Source organism: Nesoenas mayeri, assembly GCF_963082525.1.
Source record: "Nesoenas mayeri genome assembly, chromosome: 15".
Classification (NCBI taxonomy): domain Eukaryota; kingdom Metazoa; phylum Chordata; class Aves; order Columbiformes; family Columbidae; genus Nesoenas; species Nesoenas mayeri.
This window is the reverse complement of record NC_137559.1, coordinates 5,092,423-5,104,828: the sequence shown is the minus strand read 5'-3', so window position 1 is coordinate 5,104,828 and position 12,406 is coordinate 5,092,423. Positions and strand designations below refer to the sequence as shown.

Below are 12,406 nucleotides of genomic sequence, written 5' to 3'. Positions count from 1 at the left end.
GCAAGAAAACTGACTTAACATCCTTCCCAGCCCGGGAGAGAAATGTTTATGTGAAATGGAGACGGAGCATGAAAAAGAAAATGTTCCCTATTCTTAATAGTAAAATGGAAGCCAAACTACTTTAACATCATTTGTCAGCTTGGTTATTCACATTTTTGTCATAGAGGGAGAGATAAGCTGGCGTGGAAATACACTGGGGTGCTAGTAGGGGGTATAAAGTCAGAAACGTCCTATTGATGCGGTGCTGTGCAATGATCTCCCCATGGATGTGCCGCTGGCCCAAGCATGATTAAACTAATGGAAAGAGAGAGCAGCACAGCTGGGGGAGCTGAGCAGATAATTGGGGGCTCCCCTTCTGCCCCAATTGCTGTGGCCCCCGCTTTGCAGCTCCTCGTCATGCCAAGTCCTGCTTTCCCACGTGTTATCTGTACCTGCCGCCCAGGAGCACGTCTTCCCGCCGGCCCCTGCACCATCCCTGTGGGTATCTTCAGTCTGTTAGAGGCTGAAATATCCCGTATAACCCACACTGACAGCATAGTGCACATTATGAGCTGCAAACACGGAGTGGGTGGTTTTGCACACAGGCAGCCCCAGCACCCTCAACTGAGCATCCCACGGCCTGACGCCTTTTTCTCTTTCCCCCACAGCATGATGGAGTATTCTCTGGACGGGCACAACGTGAGCTTGTCTGCGATCCGCACCGTCCGGGTACTTCGGCCGCTACGAGCCATTAACAGGGTCCCAAGTAAGTAAAACACATTTTTCCTCACCATGGCCACGCACCGGGCTGCTAACCCTGGTGGTGGCAGTCTGCAATCCTGCTGCTGAGAGCAAAATCATTTGTTTTCATTTTTAACAGCAAGTTAGCGATCATTTATTATGATTATCAATGTTAGTAAAGGGCAAAGGAATAGATTTTATACCTGGGAGGCCAAATTTTCATGGCTCTTTTCCAAAGTTTTTGTGAACTCGCTGAGGTAAGTAACTCCGCTCCCAGTGCGAAGTAAATAACAAAGTTTTTGTAAAGAAAGGGGAAGGGACAGTTCTAAGAAGGATCTTCTTGCCCTAGGTGGGTTCATTTTACCCTCTCAGCTATTTCAGGGCTTTCCATCTCTTTGTGTTCAGGATTAGAAGCGCAGCAGCCTCCCTTGCTGGTAAAATACCAGAGAGGGTTCGCTGTCATGTAGAACAAAATTGGGTTCATCCACGATAGAAAGTTCAAGTGGCCCCTAAATCCATTTTCAAGTGGCTTCAGCTGCTTGTCTTCTAAATCCAATTTGAAAGACAAACCAACAAGTTGAAATAATTTCCTGCCGGAATCAGCCGTCTGCTGAGCAAGGTACTTTGCAAGGTACTAATTTCATAGCACTTTAATCTTTTTTTTTAACCAAAATCCACTCAATTCAAAATGCAACGGCATTGTATGGAAATCATAGAGGTTCCTTGCCAAAAAAGTACATTTCCTGTTCTTTTTAAAAGCACGTTTGAATGACACAGCTCCGCTCTTCCTCGCCGAACATCCTGCCTGGATTAATTGCCCATCATGTCGGCACATCTAGGGAGAGCAAAACAAACTCCCCCAGAAGGGTTTCGGTTCCAGCACCTCAGATGAACATGCAGGGAAACAGATGGATGTTTACGCACAGGAGTCTTTGAAGATTCAGTCTGAGCTCGAATTCTTCAGGATTTTTCTTTAAAAAAAAAAAAAATTGTAAATTTGTCAGTGACATCATTAGAAGTTGAAAGCAAGACAAAAAGAAATGAGAGGCTGAAAGGGACCACAAAACCCCCTCGGAGCTTTGTTTTTTCTAAGGAGGCTTTGTTACCAGGGTTTCGGAGCAGCCCGAAAGCACAACACGGAGTTTTCCTCCGGGGTGTTGAACGCGGTGGCTCCGTGGCCTCGCGGGGCCGGGGAGGAGTGGAGAACGCGGCTGAGGGTTCAGGCTGGGGCCAGGATCAGGCTCGCTCCGAGGTTATTTCAATCCGCAAAACCCTTCGTAGCTCTCCCTCAAAACAGTGGGAGTCTTAAGCTGGGATTCAGCTGGGCTGAGAGCAGAAGCCGGGGGAATTTGAGGATTTATGTGCCTATTAAAGTGAGGCCCAAGGATCCAAACTCCTCCAAGTCCAGGTGAAATTTTGATCCAAATCCAGCTTATGTTTTAATTCCTTAGGAGCCCTATACTGAAACTTTGAAGTAAGCCTTTTAGGCTGTTTTCTGCTACACTTACCACTTTGATTTTCTTTATTTTTTTCAGAAGACAGGTGGTAGAAAATATTCAATTTTTTTGTTAATAGGGTGTGAGATTAAATCCAAAGCACTCAGTGCATGTTTGGTGTTGAGTTGTCCAGCTTGACGAGCAGCTCGGCTGGTCTTACAACCCTACCAGTGTCCTGACCAAGTGCCAGGGCAGGATTAGTGTTCTTAGAAATATCCCGGTTCCTGGAGGACAGATAATCACAGACTTGACTTTTGAAACACTAACTCCATCCACTTTTAACATCGGTCCTTTTACTGTTTCACACTGGAATTATCCAGGGTCTGCAGAGAACGGAGAGCAACAACCCTCCGTTCAGTTGTATTTTTGCAATTTCCAGCCGTAACAGTTACATTTCTAGTATTGCAAAAGGACGTTGAGCAGATAAGAGTTAGGGCTGGGTCAGAAGAGATGAGCCTGGTGTTCGGTCACGGCCCAGGGAAGCAACGATCTCTCCCTGGGATGCCTGGGCACTTTTCTGGGTTCCAGCCAGTGCCATTAGCTCTTCGCTTCCAGGCACAACAAGTTCACCCACAATATAATTTAATTTATATTTTATTTGTGAAGAAAAGAAAGGAGAACCCCAGCCAATAAAAACATCATCTCTATTAGAAATTATTCCTTGAAAATGACTGGAAAAATACAATTCCTGAGATTTATATGTTTGGCAAGGGCTGTAGTTAGGCTGATTTTTTTAGTAGTGGTCGCTGTTTTCTCAGATCCCTTTCCCTGCTGTATTTTTATTTTTTCTCCTGTGTGGTTTAAACCGGGCATCACATGGAATGGGAATGAAAAGGAATCCTGATCCTCATTTCAGCCTCATGCTCATGCTCTTTTCCCATGGCACACTTGACATTCTGCTGGGAGCCCAGAGCACCCGGAGCAGATAGCGAACAGATGGATTCAATCTCGAGAACGGTGCCACTAAACAACCCAAAATACCAAAAGTAGCTGAGCAGAAAAAAGTTGTCTGGCACGGGGAGATACATTTTAACCATTTTTGGAAAAATAAGAAGGAGGATATTAATGAGAGTGGAGGAGGGGGGAAGAAGAAAGGCCCAGCATCGTCTTCCCAGTGGGAATTAAGTGAGGCTTTTCTGCTTTTCCAAAGATAGATTTGCAAGGATGATCTGAAGGGCAGCGCTGTGGGATGCGCTCCTGGGGGGCTCGCGATGACAGCACGTGTTGGGAACACGCGTTACCAAATCAAACCCTCATTTGCCTCCAGCTCTGGGTTTCCCCCTGTCCCCAGGTGTCCCCACAGCTGTCACCGTGGTTAAAGGGGGTGGCAAGGATGCTGCTGGCATCCCAGGACACTTGCCCACACGGCCTGTTTGCCGATGCTGTGTCCCTTTCCCCACAGGGCGCCGTTGGCCCTGGAGTGGCATGGGAACAGGGTTTGGCGGGTGGCCGGCACGGGGCTGGCACAGGGCTGGGCGCCAGGATCGCGGCTCCTCCGGAGAAGCATCCGCTGCCGGCGCCAGCAGCAGGGAGCCGCACCGGAGCCAAGCACAGCTGGGCATGGAGACCTTGAAAGGCTCTTGCCCTGGGATGCAGAGGTTATTACTCACACCTAATTATTTATTAGCACAGGCTTCTTGGCTGTGGCAGTTTATCCACTTGTGCTGTGCTGACGAGGTAAATTCGGCTCCATCCCGGCTTGGCTGGGCTGGATTTCCGCTGGCAGAGCGAGATAAGGAGGCGGGTAAAGCGGCGCGATGGGGCTCCGGCTCCTGCTAACACCGCCTGCCATGGCCTGGGAGGTGCTGGGTTGGACAGACACTGCTTTTTTGGAGACTGCTCCTCCCAGCACCCATCCCCGGGGTCTAGGGATGCCAGGCTGCAGCCCCACATCGTCTTTGGATTTGCAGGAGAGGCATCATGCACGACTTGGGAAGAGAGACGGTGTCAGTGTAAACGCTGCTCTGTGCTCAAATGGGATGACTAATGGAGAGCAGCATCCTGCAAGGGAAAATGGGGGGAGAAAAAGCTCCACACAGGCAGGAAAAGGTGTTCACAGGGCAGTGTTTTAGCGGGATGAAACACCTCCAAAGGCAGCAGTGTCATCATACCCAGCAGACGCATTAGGTTCCACCGCATCACAAACTTCAGCTCTGCTCTCTGCCAAGCGCTGGGCTCTTGAGGCTCAGCTTCTGGTTTTATTCTTTTCTATAATTTTAAATTTGCCTTTGTCTCTTTCTCTTTTCATTAGTTCATCTCTCATCAATTCTCAGTTGTTGAAACGATGGCTGGTTGGTCTCTCAGCGGTTTGTTTAACCTCTACCAAAGTACTGAGCCGCAAGTTGTTATTCTCTTTTTATTCCTGTTTTATCCTTGAGTTTGAAGGTGCCCTGATGTGTGGGACAGGGCAGCCGGCAGGTCCCAGCCCCGTCCCTGCCTCCTCACCCAGTCTCTCCTGGGCAGCGATACTGGGAGCATACTGGATGGAGATGTGAGGGTTAGCCGAGGCTCTGCAGGGCTGCCTCATTCCTCAATCTTCTCATTTAGTGTGGAAGGTCTGGCACAGAAATCAGCATTTCCCTGGCAGCAAAGGTGCCGGGGGAGCCCTTGCTCTGAACCCCCGTTCATAGGGAGCACGAGCAGAGCTGAGAGCTTTGCTTAGAGGAAGAAACATTTCCATCCTGCTTTCCCCCCCTCAAAAAAGCCACAATTTCACCTGCTTGTGCTGCTCGGTGGTTCTGTGGCCAGCAAGGAGAGGAGTCCCCCATGGAAGAGGAATTGTCCGGAGCGCAGCCATCGTCCCACACAGGCTCTATATTGTTTAGGGGAACAATTTGTGTGATTCATGAGAGATGTTCAATATGTTTACAAATATATATTTTGACAGTTTCTCAGGAGGCTGATGGTTTGCGGAGGCGTTTCTCCAGGAAAGACTGTCTTGCAGCTTTGCCCGTGTTTGTGTGTTGTTCAGTGCTCTGTTACTGAAAACATCTGAAAATCCCACCTTTGATTCTACCCTTTGCAGATGCACTGTTTGTTCTCATTTGCTGCTAAGCCTTTTGCCCTGTTTACCTTCTTTTTCAGCCCTAAAGTTTAGGGGAAGATATAAACACCCCAGTTTCTCTGCCCAGGGTGCACTGGCTGCACAACCAAGCTGGGATCGATGTGGCGTTCGCTCTTTTTCCACCAAAGGTCTCCTCTAACCTGCTTTCTCCTTCTCCCCACAGGTATGCGAATACTCGTCACCCTGCTGTTAGATACTCTGCCTATGTTAGGCAACGTCCTCCTCTTGTGCTTCTTTGTCTTCTTCATCTTTGGGATTGTCGGTGTGCAGCTCTGGGCAGGGCTGCTGAGAAACAGGTGTTTCCTAGACAGGAATTTTGCAATGTAAGTACAATAAAAAAAGAAATCTTGATTTTTTTTTCTTCCTTTCTCCTTCTCCCCTGCCGGAGAAACCCCAGCAGGGTTACATCAGCCAGGGCGGACCCAGCAGCATCGCGGCTGAGAGCACAACGTGGCCGTGGCGCAAAGCTGCAATGGCAGCTCCTAGCTGGGCTGTCATCTTGATTCACAAGGCTGTGAATCAGAGTCCTGAAGCCGGCTATGTGCTTCTTGTATGAAAAAAGCCACTTGTCAGCGAGTTACTGAGGGTTTGGAGTGGCTTTTTCATGTTTTCCTGAAGGACAAGGACGTTAGTGGTTTGGATTATCTCTGTTTGAGGAAGCGGAGATCTCTGGCTCTGGGAATTTAAGGATTTAGAACAAACAAAAGCATCACAGCTCTCCTAAAATGCCAGTTCCCAAAACTGTCCGGGTCTGGGAGGTCACCTAGCACACCTCAGCACCTGGCAGGGGGTTGATGAGGTTCTCTGCATGCTGGTACAGACAGAACCATGGAGATGCTGCTGAAACACAAATCTATCTTTGTAGGTGTATTAGGATAAGAAGCTCAATGTGAGAGGCGTTGAAGACATTTGTACACGGCTCTCAGTCTGGCACAGGCATCAGGGATGAGCAGCACATTTGATCACCTGCTCTTTTTGATGCAAACTTTAGGTTTGCTTCTTCCCAGATAGGCAGTTGCATGGACCAGCATCCCTGACAGGTGCTGAGGGTGCTAATAGGTCTTAATTGCCCTGATAAGCCTTAGCTGGGACCCCCACCCACACCCTGTCCATGGCCCAGGAGCTCTATTTAAGCTCAGCCTGTGGGTTTTGGTCCTGGTTTGAGCTGTGATGTTGATGTGCTTGTCTCCAGCTCTGGTTTCATTCCTGGTTTCTTTGGCTCTTGCCTGAGTTCCCTGGATGAGTCCTGGATCTGATTCATCACTTGCCATGTCTGGGGCTTTGAGTGGACCCTGCTGCGTACAGACCGTGTGGATGCTGCTGGCACTGGGATGACTCTTGGCTCCCAGTTCATCCCCTGCTGTGGGCCAGTCCTGCTCACGCTGCTCCCCAGCAATCCCTCAGCCTGATACTGAGCGTGGGCTGTTCTGCACTTGCCGCTTCAGAGGCATGATATAAGGGCACACCTTAAAATGCATCAGTGAAACAAAAAGATCAAAAGCAAGTGCAGCTTCTGCAGGAAAGAGAGATCTGCCTGGGAAAACCCTTCTGAAGGGCTCCTGTCAGCGACTGCTGGAGATGTCAGTGGCTCAGAGGTGAGGAAATGCCTGAGGCCAGCTAATCAGGGCAACTCTGGCTTTGTAAAAGATAGAGCCTGTAATTATATCTGTCTGTAATCATCTGCTGTCTACAACTTGTATTGTGTCTGGAAGACACGCAGAGATTATCTCTCAGCTCTGCCCCAGGTCCTGTTCCTGCCTCTCACTGATGAGCCCGGTGGCTTTCGGCAATCTGAGCCTCTCTCTGTACTGCAGAACATCTCTGATGGCACTGACTCATCCCGGCAGAGCTGCCAAAAGGCAGAAAATCGATGAATCTGCCATGTGTGTCTGCTTCTGCTCCTGCATCTTGATGTTCCAACCTTGCAAGCTCTCTCTTGCATCTATGGCAGGTGTTTGCTGGTCACCAAGACCCTCCATTGATTAGAATAACCCCTGAGCTGCTATTTCAAAGCCCGAAGAGCAGTGTTAAAGCTCTGCTCGGGTGGCCCCATTGCATGGAGCAGACACTGTGAGCAGGCAGTGCTTTGAGCACAAGGAGCACAGAGCTGTAATTAGCTTCAGTGAGTCCCTCTCATCTCTTTGGCCAGATTTCTAAAATGCTCTGTGATTTCCTGCAAAGTGGAGCTTTTAAAATTAACTGCGGGGGGAAACGTTTGCTAAGTAGAGATATTAAGCAGGCTGTTACGTAACAGTCATTAGCAGCATCAAAGGTATCGCAGGATTTTCTTATTAAGGTCTTGGTCCCGGTCACTGAAGGCGGAGATGGGTTCCCTGGGCTAATCCTCAGGGCCTGTGTTTGAAGAGGCAGGAGATTTACAATAGAATCATGGAATAGTTTGGGTTGAAGGGATCTTCCCAGCTCCCCCAGTGCCACCCCTGCCATGAGCAGGGACATGTTCACCAGCTCAGGTTGCTCAGAGCCCTGTCCAGCCTGGCCTGGGATGTCTCCAGGGATGGTTCATCCACCACCTCTCTGGGCACCCTGGGCCAGGCTCTCACCACCCTCTGTGTCAAAAATTCCTTCCTCATGTCTAGCGTGATAGAATTATTTGTAAGAGGTCTTCTCCTTCCCACATCACCGCAGCTCTGTGTTGGTTCCTGGATCTCCTCCAGCGGCAGGTAGTGGTGAATTTGGGTGGCTCTGAGTTATCCATTGCCTGTTGGTTGATGCCATGTTCTCTGGGACTCTGTGAACAAAGTTACAGTGTTCAGAGAAATGTGAAGAAATGAGGCTTCTGGCACGTCCATGTGTTAGTATCAGCATAACAAATGTGAATTGTTCTGGTACCATCACCCAGACTGGAGCTACTGTCTTGGTCTGTGTTTTGCTGGGTTAGTTTTAGACCTGCAAAACCCAACTGCATTGAACCAGTCCCTCCATTTCCAGCTAGAAACTATCCTAGGTTGACTGAAGCTTTGTGTGGAAGTTTTGGGGAACCCAGATGGAACCATTCCCATCTTCTCTGTCATTCCTGATTCATTCTCCTGAATCCATAGTTCCAGGCATCAGGATATGGTTCACCCCTGCAGTAGCCTTTAACACCCGTACAACAAGTTGTACGTGGGTAAAAAGTCATGGAGTGGCAGTAGCAGGGAAGGCACTTTAGGGTTACATTTTCCAGCTGCTGTACAAGAGGACCAAAATATTCAGCATTAGGCCCAAAGTAGCAGATCCTGTTGGCCAGCAGCAGGATGCCATCTGCCTGCAAGACAGGGTGGAGATAGACACAAAGTCAAGCCTGGAGTTGGATGAGAGTCGGTCCATCACTGTGTCCTCATCCTCCATCCCTGTGCTGAGCTGCTGTGCTTGGCATCGGTGCTGGAGAGCCCTGACCGTCCATCCCTTCCAGGGAGAGCTGCCAAAGAGAACAAAAACAACAATAAAACCTTCAGGATTGCAGGATTAAAGTTAAGCTCTGGTTTTGGGCAGAAGTAAACAGAACAGAGCTCTGCGGGAAAGGGGGAATGAGATTCTGGTCATTTAGTTTTGTCTGCCAATCCCACTAAATCCCAGTGGTGTTGTCCTCAGCCTAAACTAATGTTTACCAGCCCTTCAGCAGGCTGTGAGGGGCTGCAGGATGGACAGGCACACTGTGCACCCAGGTTGGGGCTGAGCAGATGATGCTCCTGGCTCTGATTTTCCTTACAGCCCCATAAAGGGGGAGACCTGAGTAACTGTTGGTGCTCACCTTGGTGATGGGGTCGCACATCCTCCCAGATGAAAGCAAAACTGCTTTAAAGTGAGAGTGAGCATCTGAACATAATCCAGGGTGCCAGGCAGGGAAGGGTCATGGCCACAGAGTTTTTCTGGACTAAAGCAAGTGTAAGCGAGCTCAGAGACTGGTGCTTCAAATCGAGTTCCTTACCTGCTGCAGGCTGCTCTGCACACTCGCTGCCAGCGGCTTTCTGGGCCATTCAGCTTTACAGCAGGCAACAGATGGAAGTAGTGACTTTGATTTTTGCCATCATTTTTCTTCCTGTGGAAGGCTTTTCTCTTAAATCCACCTTGAAAGATGGCTGTTTCAAGAAAAGAAACTACTTTCAAATGCAGTGCATTCTGATGGAAATTTGAGGACTTCTTTGAGGTGCACTGGAAATATCTGCTTTCTCTCTCTGAGAATTGCACTGTGCAACATTGCGCTGGAAGAGATTGTTTTGTGAAGGATGCTCAGTAGTGACTTTGAAGGAATGACAGGCCATTACTGGCCTGTTGCAGTAGTGGGTTTGCAAGTGATGAGCTGGGGTGGGTCACTGCTGTTTGGGATGTGTGAGAGCTGCTACTCCCCAGCCAGCTCTGGAAAGCTCAGGGGGCTCAGGTGGCTCAGACACCTCTTGGAGCCCTGGGAAGCATCCCCTGGCAAGGAACAGCGGTCCCAGGACCGTCACCACTGCGTGAGTGACAGTGGGAACTGGAGGGGCAGCTTCACAAGGGCTTTTTGGTCCGTGTGGGCTGAGGGAGAAAGGCTTGGTATTTGTGCGTGGGAAGGGCAAGCCAAGCCAACCATTTATCTGTAAGATCGCCAGGATGTGTGTCTCCCCCACGCAAACCCTCTGGCTCCCTCCTGCCATCATGAGCTGCTATCATTGTAAATAAAATAATCGGGCCAGCCCCAGCTTGTCTGGGTTGTGGGGCTGTGCATTGCCTGTGTGTTGTTATGCAGTGGAGTGTTTTCCTGCTCATGGAACCTTTCAAGGAACTCAGTGGGTTGGAAGCAGGAGAGGGGAGAGAGCTGTGAAGTGCTTTGTTTTTATCTAATGCTGCAGGACAGTTATAATGTGAGCGCTTCAGTCTTAATTAACTCAGTACCTGCTTGGCGTTGTACCGCCTTTGGCTCTTTGGCTTTTGTAGAGCTGCGAGAAGGCACACGTAGCCAAGACAGACAGCTCGGAGTTGGTCTGAAAGGTACTTCTGAGTTCTGCTTAATTGCTCCTCCCGGCATCGCTGTGTGCCGTGGTGTTGGGTTGTCAGCAGGATTTCCTCCAGAGAGCAGCCTCTGCTTGCAGGGAACAGATCCTGCCTGGTACTGAGCTTCCTCCACATTTCCCTCCGCTCCTCGGAAAGCTGCAGCAGGGTTGTCCTCAATACACACACAGTACGCCAGCAATTGTGGGTGATGATTGGACTGGGAGGACTGAGCTGGGGGGAGTATGGAGCAGAGAATAATAGTTCAGCCACCTTTGGCATGGGAGAGGATGGACTTTCCTACCCCACTGTTGTTGCTCTCCTGCCCAGGGACAGAGAAAGGAAAATACACTGCAAGCTGCTACAAGCCCGGAGAAAGATGTGCACTGGGCAGCTGGCCGAGAAAGGAGTGTTAATCCTTTCTAATGTGATAACAAGATCCATTCTGGGGCTTAGTTTCTTATGTGTTTTCCCCAGAGCACAAAGGTCTTGTGATTAGTGGATTCATTACCATTAATAAGTTATTTGGACTATACCCGTTGGCAAGTGAGAGGGAAGTCAGATTGACCCGTGTGTGGAGGTAGATGGTCTTGGCAGAACTACTTCATTTATTTTGTGGATATTGGGGATTCCCTCATCCTGCAATAGTTTCATTTCTCATTCTTGCTCTCCTTCCTTCTTCCCCTCCTTTTTGGTTTTGCCAGAAAAGTCTTCAAGTAGAGGAATTAAGAAAAGGTCTTAAATTTGCAGTGCTACTGCCAGTTGGCATGTCCCCTCCCCTCTGTACTCAGTGGTGACAGCATCACGCAGGTGTGGGTCCCTGCAGCGGGATGGGTGCTCATGGTGCCTCTGTCCCCAGGGCAGATGTGGAAGAGGGACAAGCTTGAAAAGGTCTGGGCAGAAAGTGGCCCCCGTGCAACTGATTTTGACCGCTCGTAGGGAGGACTTTTAGTTTGTAAATGATTCTGAGGTAATTGCAAAAAGGAGCAAGGCAGAGAAAAGGGAGGATAAAATCAGGCAGCAGCAGCAGAACCAAATGAAGCTTCATCCACCCTTCACAGTCAAGCTGTGCTTTGTTTTCCTGGCTTTATTTTCCTCCCACGGCCACCAAAGTGTGTCGTTCTTTTGGTTCTCCGGAGGGTTTGTGCCCAGATCTTCTCTACGCAGCTGATTAGATCACAGCCCAGAGCGCTGTGTCTGCAGGCGGTATTTCTCCTTCAGCCCAAGGCTTCCGAATCGGTGACTCATGGGAAACAAGCAGCCTCTGAAATCTGTGTATGTGGCTCATCAAGGGCCTTTCTCTTTGCGATGTGCAGTGAACAGAGAAGCGTTGCACAGGACGGGGGTTGGTCCCATCGGTCCCCAGCCTGGTTGTGTCCCTTCCCTCCAACAAAACTGGGTACGTGGGCTCCAGCAGAATTGTGTCCCTGTCCAGTCTGCCCAGCTGGGGTGGGCATGTCAGGAGATCAGCGATCGGCTCTGAGGGGCTGAAATAAAGCCGATTAATCTGGGACAATGAACAAGTATCAGAGTCCTGCAGCTGGGTGGGCAGAGAGTGGCGGGGTTGTGCATGGCGCTGGATGTTGTGTGTGTTGTGCTGTGGTGGGGGCAGAAGCTCAGGTGGGAGGTCGGAGTGGAGCATCGTGCTGATGCCTCAGCCATTCTGTCTGAGCTTTTCTTCCACGGTCAGTGTTCTTGGCACGGGCATGTGTGTGTCTGCATTGAAACACAGAGCTGCTCCCAGGAAGGGAGGTTGTGCAGCCGTAGCTGCTAATTACACAATCATCCCTCCAGATGGTCCATCTCCCTCTGCAAGTCCAGCTTTGCTCTGGGTAGAATCCTAATTACACTGGCCCATGAGTTGTGGTGTGCTGAGCCTTCCCACGCTGCCAAAAGGTGCTTGTGATCAGGAAACTCCTGCTGCTGGTGTTGTGGTGGGATGGTGAAGGAAATAAGGTGTTGCCAAGTTTCACAGCTCCACCTGGCTCTGCAGCAGGTTTTCCTGGAAGATCAGTTGTAGTTTGGAGCAGGATGTCACTGAGTTGTCACATCCAGATCAAAGAGCCTTGGTCAGTGTTGTTTTAAGGGAAATGAGAAAGATCAAGGGATGTTCCCAAGATCACACAGGGTTGTTACAGGGCTGGGTGTCCAACGTGCGGTG

At 49.7% G+C, this 12,406-nt stretch overlaps 1 protein-coding gene across 1 annotated transcript in view; it reads left to right on the top strand.

Annotated features, from left to right (window-relative positions):
- CACNA1H (calcium voltage-gated channel subunit alpha1 H) overlaps nt 1–12,406 on the top strand; it is a gene marked incomplete at its 5' end in the record, with an annotated part of 222,698 nt that overhangs the window by 110,387 nt on the left and 99,905 nt on the right. The window contains 2 exons of the mRNA XM_080353920.1: nt 648–745; nt 5,444–5,603. Coding sequence (XP_080210046.1) covers nt 648–745; nt 5,444–5,603 — 258 coding nt within the window. The remainder of the gene's footprint in view (nt 1–647; nt 746–5,443; nt 5,604–12,406) is intronic.